The following is a 20,568-nucleotide window of genomic DNA, read 5'->3' as shown; positions in this document are numbered from 1 at the left end:
ATTTAGTTGGTGCAGCCCCAGAAGTCCATTAATTACTGTATTAAGTGCTGTGAACCAAGATCGTGCCCTCAATCTCTCACATTTAGAAAGAGCAGCAGTGTATGGATGCTGTTAAACTTTGTCTCCTCTCTGTTCATAACAGCCTGTTCCTACCTGGAAACCTGAATGTTTGCTCTTAGATGTGTGAAGTACACAGGATGCCTTCCTCCTGTGTATGGATGTGAAAATGCAAAATCAAGTAGCAGTAATGGCAGATTTTTGCATGAGCAAGCTAGGCTAACTGCTGCATGCTCATTGTTGGTACCTTGTCATCTTGGTAATGGCTTCCTTGAACTTTCAAAGACTGTTACAGCTGAGCCCCCATCCGGATCCACAGCTGTGCAGCATTACCCAATCTGTGATCATCTTTTTTTCTTTTTTTAACAAGAAACTTGACATGTTCTCTGATTCCCCTTTTGTTAAAGCACCAAATCTCCCATGCTTTCCTGCCTCTGTGTTCTGCTGTATGCTGTGCAGATGATTCCTAAACAACTTAAAGAGACTATTACTAAGCACTTGATGGAGAAGCTTGAAATGTTAATGTTATATGGCTGAAGACTGGAAAACATTGGCACGTGCTGTGATTTCTCTATTTCTGAACACAGATTATTATTTTTTTCCCCCACTTTCTCATTTCTGTGGGTACAATCGATTCCTCTTCCTGTGGAGACGATGCAAGGAGTGCTCAGGGCACTTCCTCCTCTTGTTCTGCTGAAACTGAGGGTTTCCTGTGGACAATTGTGTTGTCCTGCCTGTTTTGAGGTCCTGTTTGCCTCTGACTCCTGGTACGTTTTTGGAAATAAAATACTACGCCAGTTATTGGAGTGAGACTCCTCCTCTGTAACTTGCAGCATGTTGTAGTTTGGCAGGGGATGAATGGTTTTCTGAAATTGCCTATAGGAGTCTCCTATGCCTAACTACAGCTTCTGCATTCAGCGCATTGATGTGACTGATGGACTTGCTGGAATGAAACAAACACAGGTACTGCCTGGGTTGGTGTCCTGGTAGGGTGCTAAGGTGTCCTTATTTGGCATACATAGCATTCCTTCCGAAGTACTTTCCCCTTCTTTCTAAGTTGAATTCAGCAACACCCTTCTCCACATGGCATCCCAGAGAGAAGCTGCTGAGGTCAGGTTTTGAAGGCTGTTGCTCACGAGACAGAAGTTACATGCCTCCTGATTTTTAGCAAAGTACTGATTTTTACAGCTCTCTGTCCACAGTGGCCTATTGTCTTCTAATGTGAAGAAATTACCCAGAAAAGCTCTATGTGCTCTGGTTTGCTGCTTAACACATGATGCTTAGGTTTCTCCTAACAATTGGTGCTAGTACTGGCCTCAAGGAAGAGGAAAGTTAAAATGTTCTTGGCAGCGCAAATCCATGGTCTCAGAAGTTCTGTGTTTGCATAATCTCATCTTTCCTAATATGAAGTCAGGTCAGGAAAAGCAACCTCCCCACCCCAGAAAACTGATATGCTCGTAGAGCATCTGTCCTGCTTGTTTCTGAAGTGCTTTGAGTATTGACGTGCAAATCCTTGTTAGAGGCTGTACAAACTAAGAACATTTGGGTACCTATGTGGTGCTAGTGGCACAATTATGATTACATGAAATCATCTATAGGCACAAAGGCCAAAAAGCAATCTTTAATAGTCACAGCAATGTAAGAGCATAAAGTTGACATCAAACAAATGAACAAGGATTTGAGCATCCAGACAAGTGAGGAAATCTCACACAAAGCTTGAGCTATGTGTCTGTGTTATCGTAGAGTGGTTTAAGTTGGAAGGGCCCTTAAAGATACCTAGTACCTTCCTGTCATGGGCAGGGATACCTTCTACTAGATCAGGTTGCTCAAAGCATCGTCCAGCCTGGCCTGGAACATTTGCAGAGAAGGGATGTCTACGTATCTTTGCAAATCCTGATGTTATTTAGGATCATATTCTGCGTTGCTGGAATAAACTAAAATGCTTGGTACTCTCTGTGCTGGTTGTAAACGTATAAACTTTTCCACTGCACTGTTTTACTTCAATATTTGTTCCCTTTCTCAACAAACATCGTTCAGCAGTTGCATTGCAAGAGGCTGATGGCTCAGGACAGACCCAGGAACTGGAAAATTCTTGGCTCAGGTGCAGTCAGGCACAGAAGATCAGGTCTTTCCTGCCTGTCTGCAGGCTGTCTCTTGAGGAATCCTTCTAGGGTTTTGTCTGATGTTTCCACTGTCTGTAAAATGGAGTAGTGACAAGTGTTGCCTTTGTAAAAAAGGAAAGATCTCCAAATGTGGAATGCTCAATGAAGGTGTGGGAGAACTGGTACACTCTGGGCCAGAGCCAACTGCTGACACCCGTCGTTGCTTTGGTCGGTTCACTGAAGGTCTGCTTCATCTTCCTGGCAGTAAAATGAAACCCCCATTGGATACCCCAGGGAGACTGGAAGAATCCTTGATGCAGGTGGAATGGTGTATTTGAAACGGTTTGTGTAAATGAAATGTACATCAGTGACATGAGCCACAAGTATTTTCTATGAGCATTCTTTGCTCTGTATTTTAGCTAGTAGAAAAGTTTCATCTTGGTATTTACTCTGTGGTAGTTTTGCTAATAATTGCAAATGCAAGATAATTGTTTTCATCTACTAGGAAGCAGATTAGTAAAGTTTTGACTGAAAGACATGACTGCATGTCTCAGAAATCTACTAACTGCCCTTGAAGTATGTAGCTTTCCCAGGCATGCAGACACCTTCCTTGTTTTGGAAATGCTGTGTCTTTGAATATCTTCTGTCACCCTGACTTTCATACAACGTTTTCAGTCTGTCAAACAGTAAATGAGTACCCAGATTCCCAAAGCCTGGAAAAAGGTCATTAAATAGATCAGACAGAAAGGAAATAGCATGTCTTCTAAATCAAAGATATTTTATACAAACCATGATGGGTCATGCTGAGAGCTGTCTAGCTTCTTAAGCTTTGCAGTGTTTCTCTTCTTGAAAATTAGCCAAGAATTTAGCTTTCCATAACTTTCTAATCCACCTACACAGCAGAGTTCAGATCCTGCAACTGGTATGCTATAAGCCCAGCATTCTTCTGGCTGGGTAGTCTTTAATTCTTCTTTGATTACAACATGATTTTAAGAATAGGGTTTAGCCTGCAATTTTACTTATGCTGTTAGCAACCTCTGAGTTGTTCTTTGGAGGCAGTGTATCACATGTAGAGCATAGGAGTTCAACATACCTTTGCAGTGTTGTTGGAAAAAGTGGGTTAGAAAATAGTCAGTGGGTGTAAATGAGGTACTCTACATCTTTGCCACTATTTACTTCTCAAACAAGTGCTTTTCCTGAAAATGTAGGATGTTCCTTTTCCTTTGAGAAAGCATGTGGTGAAAACTGAGAATTTACACTGAACAGATGGGGAACTTTCGTCTTCATGTATCATATACTCTAAGCTGCAAAGTACGGTGGTGTTTTCTAAATAGTTGTGTCTGTGTGGCTCAAGACATCTTCCAGAGGGTCCATCTCTCAGTCAATGCCATGCATCTGGTCACTGGCTGTTGTGAAAGGTGAAATCCTTTTTATTTCATTAGAAGCTGATTGGGCTCACAGGCTTCTTGGTGTTGAGTAGCCAAGGGGTGAATATGATACAATCTTCTAGGAGTCTGGGTCCCTTGCATTGCTTGGTGTAGGTGAAGTGCACCTTAGGAATTGTGGGCAGTTGACCATGAAGGGCTTCCTATGCAGCTCCCTGCCCATGCTCAATGCCCGTTGTCTCAGTCATTCAGTCTGTAGCTATGCTGTAGCTCAGTTTTCTTCATTTCTTTTATGATACTTGAGGCTTCTTCCTCTTCAGCTATTGCTTGGCTTTTTCATCTATGCTTCACTGAGAATGTAAGTAAGAAAAATGTAAGACATTTACTGCAGGAGAGATGTAAAAAGGATTCAGTCACCCAGGGAGAGGAAAAAAAAGCAAATGTATAAGCTTAAGTTTTGCCAAAGGGGGGTCTTGAGGAAGGACCTGCTTTTAGAATTGTTACAGATGGAGTTTGTTCTTGAGAAGCTTTTGCAAGATGGCAACATAGGTGGAAAGGGGAAGGTCAGGGTGGTGACAAAGCAGTCCTTTAACTAAAGAACCCACAAGATGAGAAGGCCTAGACAGTCAGTGTTTTGCTGCATTCATAAAAGTAAGGGGATAAATAAAACATAAATGAAGTGGCCATTGTAAGTAGAAAGTACAGCAATTTTTAGAATGTTTTAATTTTTAGAGAAGCACTTTCCACAAACCTTAATTGCTTTTAGGCAAGAGGTAGCTGTTATAGCAAGTCTTAAATGGATAAACCAAGGAGGGGCGGGGGCTGAGGGGGCATGAAAAAATGTAGTCTACCTCAGTACATTTGGTCCTTAAGTCAGCAGATGGGAACTACTTGCAGAAGCCAGTGCAACTCATCCAGCCTAGTGCAATACAAGGAGATCTGGAAAAAAAATTGTTCTCCTCACTGTATGAATCCAAACAGTTAGGCAAGAGCAGGATTTGTAATCTAGGGCTAATAAGTTGTTACAAGCAAAAGATTGAATAAGCAGCAGCAAGCCTATGCTGAGGAGTCCAAGACAAAACAAAAGATACACCTACAGTTAGGTGGACTAGGACAAGAAAAATTGTACTATTAGAAGCTGATCTTTGCCTAAGTGGAGAATGTGATTCAGGAGACTATTTGTTCTTGCCAGGGTTGCTAGATATAAACTGAGGAAATCAGCCACAAATTCTCTGTTGTTTTTCAGGGAACTTCTACATGTGGACATCTCCTCCACTCATGCTGTCATACTTCTTTGAGAGGAGGTCGTTCATGAATTGAGAGTCAATGTAGTATCTGCAGCCAGAAAATTAGATGTATTTCTTTGTGTATTCAGACCATACAGGTCAGCATTGTTCCCTGCAAGACAGGAATGCACATTTCAGGAAAACAGGAAGATTGCTTAAAGCAGCAGTTCATGGGAAGGTAATTGTCTGGCAGCAAAGGGCAGTTAATTACTCATGACACTAGCTAAAACTGCGTGTATGTTCAGTACTGGGAGTCTACATTTCTCTGCAATCAGTGGGCAGAGACAGGTACATCCAGAGTGATTCATCTTAAATTATTGAATGTATAAGGTAAATCAACATCCATATGTGCCTGTTTTCACTGACCAGACCACTACACGGGCAGCTCAAATAGACAAGTTGGCTGGAGTTAAGTGAGATGAATTTTGCCTTCTGTCACAGTTACCTGTTGGTACATGTCTTCTGGGAGTTCACAGACACACTCAGGATGCTGCTGTCACAGGACACCTGGCTCTTGGTGGACTTGTCCTTCTCCCTGCTGCCTTTTTATTGCTATCTCTCTCCTGCCCAAGTGTTACTGGAGGGAATCAAATGCTGAACTTGCTATTTTGAGGTATTGAGGTTTTCAAGGAGTAAGAATCTACTGGCTGCTGCTAGCTGCCTGTCATGCTCAGTATTAAACCAGGGACTCAGACATTGATTCCACCAAAGATGATGCCAAATAGCCACCCTCACAGTGTAAGAGAAAATAGAAAGAGAAAACATTTTTAGGTGGATACTCTAGAGGGCTGGCATCTTGGCAGATGATATCCACAGAAATACCAAGCTTGGATACATGCCCCTTCCAATTCAGTGGCCACCACCTTTCCTTCATGGTGCCAGCCAGAGTCCTGGTGTACAGGATTTCATCTTTGCAACATGTCAGCAGCCTGGAAGTAGTGTCAGCTCCCTCAAACAACAAGGCTCTGACATAGCGGGTAAGGACTGCTGGCCCTTGCCTCCCGAGAGCTTCTCACAGGTCTTACACAGTGTTTTGATCATCTGGGATTTGGTGTGGGAATGCTGTTCCCTTCAATATCTACCCAGAGTGTTTTTCAATTGTTTAGGAAAAAAAAAAGTCAGCTATCTGAAGACTTTTTAAAAGAAGAAACTAAGCCAATGTAAACAAAGTGGTGTGTGTGCATTCCGTTGCTCTAGTCATACTAACATAACAGAAGAACGTACACTAACAAAGCTTTCCCACATAGATGGGTCTTTGTTTGTTTTTTTTTTTTTCTTCCTAATGTTTAAAATACATGTAGCTCATTTTTCTCAGAGATTTTTATTTCTCATTGGTTTTGGAGTGGGCCCTATCCACTCCAATGTCAACTAATCATCAAATCACACCAGTCCTGGGAGTGGGCAGCAGCCTTGGTTGGTGCCCTGTATTCTGGTTAAGCCATCACAAGGAAGTACAGAGCAGAATCCTTCAAAGCAAGAGTAGTGTTTCACAGTTACATTTTTTCCTAAGTGTCTCAGGATTGTGTGCAAGTCATCTTTAAGATCTTAATTTGAAAATGCAAAATGTTTCTTAATTAAAAAGCCTGTTCATTTGGTGGTGTTCCTTCCAGCCCCCAAGGTACAAGGACTGAATAATGAGTATGTAGAAGGTAAAAGTACCCCATGTATTGGAGAAGTTTGCTAACCTGTGCAAAGCCTGTGTTAAGGCAGGGCATTACCTTCTTGATCCCCATGTGTTGCTTGTAAACTTGGGACCACTGGCCGTTTGCATGTGTTGTTGAGTTGATATTTAAGACTCTTTGGTTTCTCTAGCCTTGTTTAAACATACATTTGTTTCAGGTTAAACAGTTGTTATTGAAGTACCAGTAAACTGCAGCAAAAATGCATTACTCTTGTATAGTTGTGTTCTGGGAAGCTGCTTTGCATAATGAAACTCAAATGAATCCAATGGTTGTTAAGTCTATGGAAAATTCTCTTGACCTCTCAGCATAGAAGTGGAATGACAACATAGGTGACTGGAGATGCTAAGCCTCAGGGCTTGCTGTCAGCCTTGCTCACCGGTCTAGCAGCAGTGGTATGCCTTATTAGTCGGTGTTATCTCAAAGTCTTTTTGTGTTTTACAGATCTGTCTATGATCTCTTGCATTTGACTTTATGATCATATACATGTGAACATGGTAAAGTATAAAAGGCAGGTAGTTGTTCATGTTTTCTCTGTCATTGGTTGCGTGGTCTGGAACAGGAGCAAAAAATGCTGTTCCTACCTGGCTTGAGCTGGGGTACAGCTGCTGCAGGGGTCTTGCTGTAATATAGAGGCTTGATCTGCAAATTAGTGGATACTGTAAGAGCCCCTTCTGGCATGACCGTGAGATGCCTCCCTACCTCAAAGGGAGTTTTGTCACTCTTTCCACTCCTTGTGGACTGCTGCTTTGCCTCTGACCCAGCACTTATAGATTGGAAACGGTATTTACAGAAAGCGTGGGACATGTATTGTGTAGTCTCTCCCTGGATTTAGCTTCCAAAAGCTCATTAAACTGATCTGGTTAAGGTCCATCAACCCTCTTAGATTAGAGTTATAAAGAGCTTCAGTGGACTCTACTCTTCTGGGTACTCTAATGTCAGCAAATGAATTCTCATGGGCAAGAAATAGCTGCCTGTGTCATGTCCATCATCATGTCCTGTGCCATAAATATACTCACTGGTGTTTGTCTTTTTTATTAGACAACATACTCAGTGTAAGACAGAAGGACTGGTTCTTCAAAGGGAGGAAGTAACTCACATGAGCGAGGAGAGATATGTGTGATTAAAATCAGTAGGGAGCTCAGTATTGGGCCTTCAAGGCTTACCTTAGATTCCTGGGTATAATTAACATCCTGCTTTGTAGAGCAAACTGGTGATCTGCTGTGAATTCTTCCTGTGCCTCACACCTTTCCTTCAAGCTGTTAATACATAGTGTATAACAATAAATTTGCAGCAAACCTGGTGCTCCTTAGCCATTTTCAAGCTGTATGTGTTTATACAGGGAAGTGCAGGCCACTGTCTGTTGCTCTCACCCACTTCTTGGCAGTGCTAGGCTAATGGATGGACTCGCTCTTAAAGGGCTTTTCCAACCTAAATAATTCTATGGTACCTAGGCCAGGGTGATGCAAACCAGCGTACTGCTGGCACCAGTCCTGAAGATGTGTAGTTTGCAGATGGGAATTTAGTTTGGAATTGTTTTGTCCTAGTCTTAAGTAGTTTCTTAGATCAGTATTTGGGAGAGGGAAAGCTGTGTTTGGACCATTAGATACCTTTTATATTTCAGAGGAGGGAGTTGTATTTGGACACTGGCTCTTGGTTCTGAGACACTGAACTTGGTTCTCCTTATGTGTGCTAGAGCAGCCCATGTTGGTAAGAGTACTGAAGTCACAGACTTCTCTTGCTTCAGAATAGCAATTTTGTCATTCCTTTATCTAACATATGAAACAGCAGATATAAATTACTGTTTAGAGATGGCTGAGTTGGTTTTAATCAAGGTTCTGGTATTCACCTGAAGTTTGCATTTTCATATTGAGTCAATACACAAAGCAGATCTCTCTCTTCTGGAAATGCCTTTGGAGTTTAACAGATGTTAATACTTTCAGTGCCAGGGTTTTAGTAGAACATTACTGGGGTAAAAAGGAAGATAAAATCTTCTTTCAGCTTCCCAAACAATCCCTTTCATTTTGTTCTGTGATGAAGAAAGCGGCTTTCATTCTTTTTGTAATGTTGGAAACACTTCAGCCTGTAAAATGATTCCCCAGGTTTTGGTACAGCTTCAGTACTCTAAAAAATAGTTCCCTTTTCAACAAAAGCTGTTCTAGCAGGTTTTCTACACCTTTTGTCATTACTCATCAGAGAGTTTTGCCTAACATTCTTGTTCATGCAGAGTGTAAGAAGCACCAGAAGGTTTATTTCCTTATGGAAAGTTGCTTCATATGCCTTCCTTTTCTGTGATTGGGTGTACCAAGAGTGCCTCCTTAAGAGCCTTGGCATGTGATGCTACTGAAAAACAGTGAAAGAGGATGAAGTGAAGTTAGTAGATAGTATAGTCTTTTGGATAATCCAGTCAAAATGCAGGAAGTAGGCTTTAGCTTTTGTGTACCTAGACAAAATACTGCATTTTTCAAACACCTGAGCTCATGTGTTTAAATGACTGTGGGATACTGGAGAAGAGTTGTGCTTGGTTTTTTTAAATTCAGCTAAAAATCTTCCTGTCCCTTATATTTGCTAGGTGGTGAGTAACTCCTCTTATTTACTGAAAAATGAGGCTGTTTGATGATGAGCACACATCTCCCAGCCTTTACTCTGTGTCTTGAATGAGATAATCTTTCACCTCTTATTACCTTTCCATGAGCTTGCTTTACCAGTCAATGAACATGTTCCAAAACAGGCCTGTTTTAACTGAAGGCATGTCTGTAGTTGTATTCCTCTACTGCCAATTTTCTGGGAAGTTCCATCACCATGAGTAAGCTGAGTGCTTGTTTGCAAAACCTGCCTTTTTCAGCCTGAGCAACCAAGAGATGGGATGAATTCCTTCCTTGAGAATCAGAAAGGAGCATCCTGCTCACTGAGGAAAGTGAGCATGAGATGAATGTCTAGATCTAAAAGGTAAAGACCATAGCGTTGTGAAACGGTTGTCTCTGAAGAAGAGTTCAACTGGGGGTAAAAACTTCATCAGGCTGGCTTTACTTGGACTTTTGTCTTTATTTCTTCTTTATCTTTTATAATTTCTCTTCATCGTGTTAAAAACTTGTAATTAGCACTCCTAAATGGCATGGAAATGGCAGGGGAAATGTAACTGGAATTTTTTTTAATTACTTTTTAATTTAATTAATAATTACTTACTTATATTCAGTATGAGATTTCCTCACTCACTGCCCAGATGCTTCAAAATCACTACTTTATTAGAAGTGAAGACTGTTGCTCTGCAGATACTCCTTTTAACATACATATTCAGTGCACAATTCCTTATGTCAAGCTAGGGTAAGGTTAAAATCATGCCCTTAACGCTGAGTCTGCTCTGCCCTCTTGTGTCTTTGGAATGAGCTGCCAAATGCTCCCCAAATACAACTGCTTTATCGCAACTGGAATTTCCCTGCACCACAGATTTGAGAGTAAGATACAAATATACAGGTACTCAAGTATGGGTTCATTTTTTTAGAGATGAGTACAGGTCAACATAGATTTGAACTAAATGTGTTCTGCCAGTATTTCTCGTCTGAGGGCAAGGGAAATTGACAGTATTTTTTTAATACAGCTCAGAAGTGCGAAAATAAACCTGATTGAACACTGTAAGCTTGTGGGGTTTATGAATAAAGTTTTTATGAGGTTTCAACTGAAAAATTATCTACTAGAGGAAGGATTAAGGAAGGGGTTCTTGCAGGTGATAGAGACTGGCAGCTGGATTAGCCTAGCTTGGGTGACTCATTGATGTACCAACTTTTTACCTTAGCAGAAGTGACAATCCAAAGCTATGATGAGTTTACAATACTTAGAGGGATTCTGAAGGGCAAAAAAAAATACCAGTCATGCAATGGTTTAAAGTAAGATATGTTCAAGATAAGATTCAGCTGCATGCTAAAAAAAAAAGGAGAAAATACGCAACAACAAAAAACCTCAACCAAACACAACTGCCTGCCAGCGTCTTTGCGTGGTTGGTTGTATTTTTGGTTGAAAATTAACTTAAGTGGAGGGGTGAGCTGGAAGTTCAGATTTCCTCCCCTGATGGTATTAGGTGAAAAAGATGTTGCCCTGGCAGTACATCCTCTCTATCCCCCCAGGAGCAGAGTGTCTCAGTGCAAGCTTGTGGAAGGTGCAGTGAAGCACAGTTTACTGAAAATATATTTGTTTTTAAAGAGGCTTAAGTGTCTTCAGATCACACAGCCAACAAATCTATTAAAGAGTGCCTTTTTTCAACAAAGTAGGAAGTTTAGAGTTTGATACAGCCTGCTGTAAATCTTTCAGCAGACGTAAGGCTTAACATTGGCTCTGTGAGCATTGGACAATGACTGACCTGAGCCAGTCCTGATTTTGTCACGGATGTTTTTCTCCTTATCTTAAGAGTGTTTACAGCAGAGACCAGCACTTTTCAGGAGCAGCTTCGTCATTTCTTTGCATAGAGCGTTGTACAATACGGAGGTCATACACCCTGTTTCTTCAGGAATAATCCTGACAGCCTTTCCAGCCACAGAGAGCAACTTGGGTACAAGCTCTGCTCCATTTGAAATTGCTACACATAATTAGGGGATCACACAACTGTGTGCTTTGGGCCACGTTTGTTGCACACCTGGAGGATTCCAGGCCTCCTTCTGTGCTCCTTCAACAAACTGTCCTCCCTCTACCTGTTTCAGAAATTACTGCACTTCCCTTCTCCTCAGCATGCCCCCCTCATTTGGTACTTCTGCTATCTTCTTTGTGTAAACAGAGAAGATGCTGCTAATGAGACAATACTGAGGCTGCTCAGAAGATAGGATATTCTTGAATAAACACCTTTTGGTTTATGTTTTTCTGGTAATATTCTTACCTTCACTGAAGCTTCAAACAGCTGTTGTAATGACCCCAGTAGCATCAAAAAGTCTTTTCCCTGAAACTCCTTAAACAAGCTTCATAAAGTAGCAAAACTTTCTCCCCACTTTGCAAATGGCACCTCAGAGATAGGATGTGTTTGGTGATTGGGTCATGGTCTTGTGTCAAGAGATTGGTAGAGCTGAGAATAAATACTTGGTTTTGGCCTGTCTGCTTCCCAATTTATGGATTAGGTAGTGAAAAATAGTGAATTATGAGGTAGGGAAACATACTGAGACTGTAAACCTGAACTTTAATAAGCAGTGGCATCCTCATGGCTTTTTTTTTTTTTTTTTCCCTGACCACAAGTTTTAGGCTGTCTCACAGATGACCATGAACTCTCTTTTAAAACTTCTTTTCTGAGGACAAGGAAATGCAGTTTGTTGATCTATGAATGCAGAACATTGGATCTGCAATTCATTTTTTGCCATCTTACCCTTCAAGAGTCATAAGGTTGAAAGAAATCTGAATAGGAAACTATTTTATGTTTCTTCTGCTCTTATGGTTTATTTTTTCGCCCCCAGTGATCCATAGCCAGATATTGATTGTCTTGTACAGCCCCGCATTGGTTTCCATTTACTATCACATAAGATTTGGTTCAACTGGGAACAGCTATGTATTACTCTTCTTTTTTTGTTCAATTTTGCCTACCTGCTGAATGGTGAGAGTGTGTGTGTGTGTGTGTGTGTGTGTGTGTGTGTGTGTGTGTGTGTGTGTTCAGTGTTGGGTTTCCTGTGCCTCTGCCTTTCGACGGTTTGGGTATTCTGTAACTGTTTGGCAGTCTGTCTACAGGCCACCGTTGGTGCTTGGGCCCTGGGTAGAGACGCACTTTTCAACATGTCTTACTGAAGCAAAGGCATAAAGATATTTCCACCAATTCTCACTGCCAGAAAACTGTTTTTCCCTGGCCACTGTTTAGTCTGCATCTTCCCGGTCTTCACATTCCATTGCTTCTGTGAGTGTTGTTAAACTTATCTGGAATATTCCCTCCTTGACACCAACACACTGGTTTGACTGCTCTTTCACCTCTCTTGCTGCTCACTGTATTACTTGTCCTGTAAACTGGCCTTCACCAGTCATGTTTTCTGCCTTCATAATGGTGGTGTTGTTCCATGGCAGTGGAGCAGTGCTCTGACAGAGCAGGACACGCCAGAGCTGACGCCACTGACGCTGTGCAGAGGGGAACAGTTGCTGCTTGCTACTCACAACCACAACCTGTTTTGTTAGAGCCAGTTTCCCTGCTGTCTTGAGAATTCCCACTGCAAATGCTGCATGTGCTTGGGCAATGAACATGATCCCAGTCGTGATCTCCATTCAGAGGTGATGGGCAGATAAAGTGTAGGTAGCAGTGGAAGAACAGAAATGAAGGTTGAACAAAAAGACCAGTATGTAGTAGAAATGGGGATGGGGTGAGAAAAAGTGCAGAAAGTAAAAAAGAGGAGAGAGGCAGCTCCCTACGAGGTCATGTAATCTGAAAGAAAAGGGATAATAATTTAAGGAAAATACGGAAAGCAGACACCACAAAGTTAGTGCCAAAGCATACAATGAAAGTTAGGACAAAGTCAAGGGAGGAACACAGGGACAGCGTTTTTACTTCAAAATTTAATTAAGATGTGTTGATTCTAACAACAAAAAAACCCTACTGATACCTCTCATACTTGTCTGAAGTGAGACCTGAACCCTCTCTTGATCTGAAGAGTCATACCTTCTTGCTCTTAAATTTGGCAGCTCTGCACTTGACATGTTCCACCTGGAGTCCTGGCTACATTTCAAAGGCACATTTCTTGAGAGACCACCAGGCATTTAGAAGAACTACCACTCTCAAAGTATGCCCTATAAAAATGTGCAGTCTCTTACATCACAACAATCCTTTCACTAATGGGGAGGTTTTTCCTGCTGTTTCCTCCAGTTCAATAAAGGCTGCATGAAGATAGGTTTAGTAGCTATGGTTATCTGCTTATTGTGTACCGAAAGACAGGGAGGAAAAGCCTGAGGTTTGGTTTCAGATCCAAAGTTGAAAGCATAGAAATTGCTTTTGTAATAATTGCTTGGGAACGAAGGGCACTAGTTTGTAGCCAAGGGTGGAAGAATGGGCAGAGTCTTTTCCAAACCTGCTGTTTTAGACAAAGTCTCTTCAGTCAGCAGCACCCCAATGCGTTGCTCAGAGCTGATGGTAGGAGAGCAACAGTGTCAGCTCCTTGCACAGGTTCTGGCTTGTATCAGCTCTGTGTCTTCAGACAAACACAAAGTCACTTGGTAGCAGTGCACAGCTAATGCAGCTTGGGGTGGGATGTGCCATGGCTGGAGCCTCACACTAATAGTAATGGCTGCTTCTACAAAAGTGCTTCATCCACCCTAAGGCTCTCTAGTGTAGAGAATATTGTGTGGTTTTAGACTGGATGGTTAGGCTGTCATGTCAATGGGAAGTGTCAGCAGTGGGGCCAGACTCATGTCACTCATAGAACGATAGGGGTTGGAAGGGATATCTGGAGATCATCTAGTCCAACACCCCTGCTAACACAGGTTGGCTTAGACCAGGTTGCACAGGAGTGCATCCAGGTGGGTTTTGAAAGTCTCCAGAGAAGAAGGCACACAAGCACAGAACGACAGGGGTTGGAAGTGATCTCTGGAGATCATCTAGTCCAGCCCCCCTGCCAGAAGAGTTTCAACTAGAGCAGGTTGCACAGAATGGCATCCAGGCTGTTCCAGTGCTCTGTCACCCTGAAAGTAACGAAGTTTCTGCTTAAGTTCAAGTGATCCTCACCTCTAGACTGCTAAGTTTATTTGTTTGTGTATTTGTTGTTTTCCATTTTGGCAATGATTTTCCATGGGAACTGGTTGTTACCAGTTTGTGTGAAGAAGCAGTGACAGTGGCCAAGGATCCAGCACCTGATTGCAGCTCACTAAGATCATACTAAAGCAGCTTACCTCTGGAGGAGGAGAGTGGAGTGTTCAATGTACCAGTGAATGTCTGTTTGCACTTTGTGGGTTGTATGGTGTGGTTCCATGCTATACCAAACCACAGCCACTGAGTTAGGTCTGTCCTGGACCTCAGTGCAGAAAAGGTGTGCTGAGACTGCTGTCACTCTGGTGGTAGCTTGGTGATGGAAGGAAAGCTTCAGCATGCATTTGCCACCAGAGAGAATCATCACTGGCAGCTGAAGGACTTTTTCTAAACCTACAGCTACCTTCAAAATTGCAGTGTGTGTGATCAGAGCAGCAGCTTTCTAGGTCTAGGCTATACTGAAATGTGGTGTTGAGTGAGGATTTGTTTGTCTTTAGGTCTGGTTGTGAATTAATGGTCTGTGTAGAGGCTTCACTGGGCTGGAATTACCTTCTTGGTGAGGAAAAGGCCAGTGTTGTGCAAAGTCAGCAGGAGCATTTTGAGATGCCAAGAGCCTTCTCTGCTGCCTTTTGTTGATCCAGGTGGTCTTTTCTAAATACAAAGTTAAAGAATTACTGTTTGCCTCTTCCTTCATCTCCCCATGCAAGCGTCATGTAATTATCAGAAAGCCTGAATCCTCTTGTCTCCTGTTCCTGTTTGCATGGGAGAGAAACAGAGGGACGTGAGATGGAACCATACATCATTCTGCATCTGCACTCTGAAAGCAGAGTTAATTGTGAGCCTTAAGCCTGGGTAGGATAGCTGCCAAGCCAAAGTTGTTCCCAAGTATCTGTAAACTAAATCCGATTCCTTAAATCCAACTAAGGAACTTTCACTCTGGCAAAGACTTGTAAATATTACAGTACCTGTCACTTTTGGACATCACTTTCTGTTTTTGTAGCAGCAAACTGAAAGCTTTGAAGTCTGGGAAGTTTTGTTTAGCTTTGTAGAGGCTGACCTCAAAGCATCAATCTTTCTGCTCCTTTTGGAATGTATGAAAATAGTGTTTTGTTTTTGCAGTAAAATTTTTGTTACAACAGTATTGCTATTGGCCAAAGTTATCTGATATTTTCAGATCACTGAAGCACATACTGAGATATCTATACCAAAATGTAGAGTTGTGCCTCTCTCTTCAGTTATGCGATTTTCTCTTCTGTGTTAGGGAACATGTATACTTATAATGAAGTATATGCAGTATACTAATGACATATAATGAAGTGAAAATATTAGCCTAAACAATGCTTATAAAGTGGTTTCTGGATGCACAGCTCTCTGAGAGTATATAGTTGGTTTTGCTAGGGATTTAATTTAAATGTAACTTTACAGTTTCTGCACCATCTGCACAGCATAGCCTCCACCTGTTGTGTTCTCTGCCCTCACTATGATAGATGTGGATGGTAATAATAGTCATGTTTTATTTATTTTCAAGACAAGTTACTGGTTGTTACAGATCGGTGATTTGAGTTAGCCAGACACAGTTGCTCCTGTCATTTGTGCTGGTCTCCAGTTGCTTCCTGGAGAAAGATGTCACACTGTTTCTTTTAAAATAAGTCTTAGAAGTGAATTGTGGCAGACCCATTCTGAATTGTGGTTCAGTACTGCACAGCTAACTTGACTTACAACAAAGTTAACCTGGCCACAGCTCCACACCATGGAGACAGTACTGTATAAGACTGTTCTCAGTGAGGAGTTAAGTTTGATAGTTGCTCTTGCTTGGATGATATTCTTGCTTGACTTTGTCCGTGTTCTCACAGCTTCTATCTGGAAGTCTCTGGGCCCACTGACTTGTCCCAGAGCTGTGACTGAGGCCAAGATTCTTTTTGCAGTTGAATTTGCAACTCAGCCCTTTTGAGCAGTGGAGATTAATGCTCCAGTACTTTGAGCACTACTCACTGCATTTCTAGGCAATCAAGGTTTCCCTACAGTGAATAGGATGTGAATCCTAGAGCAGTTCAAAATGAGTCACTAAAAGGGCTGGATTTTGACTCCAGCCTTCCTGGAATCCCATGTGAACAAGCACAATATTAGCAGAAACACTCTAGAGGAAACCTGCTCTGCTAAATTTTACCATGCTTCTCGTGTTTTTTCTCTTCAATCAAAATCTGTTGAGCAGTCTACATAAAGTGCCTCAGTGTCTCAGCAGCGCTCTGACTGGCTTTGCCAGACCAAGTGAGCACTGCTTTTGTGGCAGAGAGGTCTCAGCAGAGACTGGGGATGTGTTACAAGGCTGCCACCTTGGCTGGAGTAAATCCACACTGCAGTCTGCCACCTGAGCGCCCCTACAGTAATGACAGCTTTGTGAGACTGCCTACTCCAGCCACACAAGTTTTTTGTCATCCGCTTTAGAGAATTACACTTGAAGGCATAATGTTAAGAGCTAAGATCTCAATTCCTTGTCTTTTTGCTAAGTTTCATGCAGCTACAGATTCCTGACTGTGATTGGTTTTGCTGCGTGTGAAAATACAGGCTTTGTATTTCCATTTAGAGTATCTGAAAATTTGACTTCTCATCTTCTGAAATGTTTCCAGAAACCGAAATTCAAATTGGCTCATAATCTTTCCAGTGCTTAAATATCAACTGTTAAAATAAGGCTGACTATCAAGAAGCAGTCAATATGAAGATGGCTAGTAATGTTGTAACTGAGAAGCTAAACCCCTCATCTCCATTTGAGTCTTTTTTTTGTCTTGCAGATGAAAGGATCTGTTCACCACCCTTTATGGAGCTGACAAGTGCCTGTGGAGAAGATACCTTGCAGCTTATAGAGAAGAATGGACTGGCATTCCCATTCAGTATGTACATGGGCATTTCCTTGATGCTTCTAGTAGATTCTAAATATTGCACATGCACCCCCGCAAGACATAGCCAGCACTGTAGGAGTGTGGGCTTTATTGATAAGGTATCAGGGATGTTAAAAACTTTTCTGAAACAAATGCTGTGAAGCAGTCTGCTTGGAATGTGAAACAAAACCTCTTCCTATCAGATTTTACTTCGCCTTTTGTTGATGTTCCCTGTTTTAAACACTTCACTACAGTAAACATGCATTCCTGGGAATGCTAAAAGTTTGCCTCTTGCCCTGAACTTGTGAAAGAAGTTTCTCCTGCCAGGTGCATTCGTTATTTTTCTTGAGAAAATCACTGCCTCGCTGACTGCCTCCTTTTTTCACCCACCCTCCCTTTCTGTGGTCTAGGCTACAAATATAATCTTAGAGGGTAGAAGAAAGAGTATAAAAATGATCATGTTTAGGAGGCTCCAAGGGCCCACAGCCTCAAACAGCTGCTATGAACTCTCTGTGATCTGTAGCAAGTTTCATTGTGGGGCTTGTGCTTTAATTTGTTCCTTTATTTGATTCATTGCAGTATAAAGTGAGCAGAATCAGTTGGTGTTTGTTCCTTAGGTGCTTGCCTCATTTGTAGAGTTCAGAGGTAAAGTCACATGGAAAAAGCATGTTTTGCTCTCCCTGCCATTGCTTTCCCAAGTGACGCAGGTCTCCAGAAGCTGGATTGTGAAGCAGTAGTATAATGCCCACTGAATGGCTTAGACCCCACTTCCTCACCCACGCACATTGTCCTCTCGATACAGGCTGGCTACTACTCAGAAGTCAGCAGCATAGCCTGTATGTTCAGAAAGCCTGAAGCAACCCCTCACAATGATGATGAAATTAAAAAATAACATGGAAAATATAGCGTGCTGCGTGGTACTGTGGGAGTGCTGCTTCTGTCTCCTTTCTCTCTTAGTTTTTCCTTTTTAAAAACATTCTGCTCTCCAGAGCATGTGTCCTATCCTACTATCCAAAATTTCAAGTCACCAGCTTATTTTGGACTCTAATGCAGGTCATTTGCTTTTCATAGCTGCCTGTCATCTTGCTTTGCAATTCCATACTTCTAACAGCTCCCAAAGAAGTCTCATCTTGTCCATCCCCTCACTACTTGCAAGTTCTGATATTCACTGCTAAGCATATAAGTAGTATCAACTCTAGTCATTGTGTGGGTCCCAGTGTCTTCAGCTCTCCTCTGGCTTCATGATAGCAGGAGTGTGTTGTTTCTTTCCTCTTACTGGTTTTAGGATGGAGGGAAAAACGAGGATATACAGAGCAGATAAGGGATATGAAGGAGAAAGAAGAACTGCTGGGATCTTTCTACATTTCTTGCCCCCCTCTATGGTTGCCTGAAAAAAAAAATATGTTGTATCTTAATTTGGTTTAGCCAGTTTGGGTTCGTGCTCTTTCCCAAACACAGTGATGTAAGAAAAGAAGTTGGATTCCACTGTGTTCCAGTGCCCTTGCTGTCAGGACAGTGGTGTTTTGTGGTACCTGTAAAGTAGCTCCATCCTCAGGCAAAATTGCATACTTGTGAAGATGCCCTCCAAGTAGGCAGGATGGCAATACCAGTACTGCTGGTGGCTTCTTAGATGATGCTTTGCATTTCTGGCCAGTCCTAATAATGAATGACCTTTGCTTGAACCTTGGTTGCATGGAGGAGTTGAGAGAGTAGGGCTTGGAGGAGCCAAGCTTGGCAGTGCTTGAAGACACTGTTCAAACAGAGGCTGTCACTGGTATCTGGTACAGTCATTGCCTTGGAGTGGTGAACTCCAGTGCTTGTACATGTGGATGGGAAAGGATTTATAAAGAGTTTGTGTGCCCTGTTTCAGTGGTGCATTGTTTTTTCTTTTTTATTTACCCAGTTTGTAAGACAAGAGTGGCCCATGGAACCAACTCTCATGAGGTGAGTTAAACTTTTGCAGTGTTACCCCCCTGCTTCCAGTCCCCCTGTGGTGGTTTGAATGGTCCATTATGATCCTATAGTAAGTAGAGTGAGGGCTATGCCCAGATAACATCCCTTCCTCTGCCTCTCCCTTATGTTTATAGAAGTTGTTTCTAGCAATTTCTAGCTTCTATCCTCTAGTTTATTCTAGCAATTTGTAGTCTACAGTGAACTGCGTCTGCAAGGAATCTCCTTTAGCCTCTCCTTTGGTGGTTTGTCACATTAAGTGGTATTTCCACCTTGCCATATTTCAAACATGTATGTAGTACATGTGCTGCAGATAAACTGGCTGGTTCCTCTCCTTGAGGGGAAGGGAGTAGGAAATAGAGATAATTTCCAGGCATAGTCAGTTGTAATAACACACTTGGAGCTGTGGGGAGAACAGGTCAGGTAGAACTCTCTGCCTTCCCTCCTTCTCGTAAGGCAATTGCAGTAAAAATGGTTGTGTATTCCTGGAAGGAGTGCACTCCCTATGTGCCTAGCTTCCTCTAAATTTAGATGAGCTGAGTCTTGTTTTAATTCTTTTCCATTTGTGCTTCCTGCCTTCCTGCTTACCGCAGCTCAGTTTTGAGAATGCAGCACTCACCGCTGGCTCTCCTGATGCCTGGCTTCCTTTGTTAACAAAAGTGATCATCAGTCCAGGTTTCCCAGCTGCTTCTGAAATGTGCAATATGTTGCTGCAGTGTTTCTGAGAGCTGAAGGCCCTGAAAGTAAAATCTAAATCTAAACAAACATAATGGCTGCAGCTGAAATCTTGAGTGACAGCACTTCCTTTCAAAATACAGCAAGATTAGTTTTTCTTACGCAGGCCTGAGTGTGGATCACTTTACAAGCTGACAGACAGTTCTGTTAGTTTGCTATTAATTTTTGTTACCATTCCCAAGAACACCTGAGAACTGGATTGTTAATGAATTTAAGACTCCAGCTTCCTGGCTGTTTTTTGTTCAATAGTTCTTGCAACTATGACCTGAAATGCAGTGCCTGTATCAGTCAGGCTTGGCGTTAGTTTCCCTGGTGAATCTTTCTTTGCTTTTTGTTCATACAGTGCAAATGTGCAATGGTCTCTTGCCAGAATTCCATTTGCTGAGCAAAAATTGGAAAAATACGATTGTAGGCTATACTTTATCACAGGAATTTTTGATGAAGAGGACCCTTGGGAAAAAAGCTTGAGGTCTTGTCTGTTACTTTACAAAGTCACTTTTGGAGTTGCTGAGTTCTAAGGAGTGATGCAAATTCGTATTTTTTTATCAGACAGGAACTGTCTTGTAATTGCTATTTTATGGTAGATAATGGCAAGGGAGACACAAATAAATACTCTGCTAATAGTACAGTCTGTCTAAAAGATGGAGCATAGGTCTAGAGGCAATAAATTCTTGCCTATTAGTGACTCTTTTTTTGGCTTTTGATAATTTTATTTTCTGTAGAGGTATTCCTACTGCAGAGGTGACACTGGACCTAGAATACAGCCTGACCAGAAAGCTGCTTTTCTTTGAGATGCCTAAAAGTTGTC

General features: G+C 41.9%; 1 protein-coding gene across 1 annotated transcript in view; it reads left to right on the top strand.

The window, feature by feature from the left end:
- Positions 1-20,568, top strand: part of ITPK1 (inositol-tetrakisphosphate 1-kinase) — a 127,872-nt gene that overhangs the window by 90,049 nt on the left and 17,255 nt on the right. Inside the window, exons 6-7 of the mRNA XM_054380696.1 lie at positions 16,989-17,087; positions 18,979-19,019. Of these exons, the coding sequence (XP_054236671.1) occupies positions 16,989-17,087; positions 18,979-19,019 (140 nt within the window). The remainder of the gene's footprint in view (positions 1-16,988; positions 17,088-18,978; positions 19,020-20,568) is intronic.

This window comes from Indicator indicator, chromosome 4 (assembly GCF_027791375.1).
Source record: "Indicator indicator isolate 239-I01 chromosome 4, UM_Iind_1.1, whole genome shotgun sequence".
Classification (NCBI taxonomy): domain Eukaryota; kingdom Metazoa; phylum Chordata; class Aves; order Piciformes; family Indicatoridae; genus Indicator; species Indicator indicator.
Note: the sequence above shows the minus strand (reverse complement) of the source record. Positions and strands in the feature narration are given on the sequence as shown.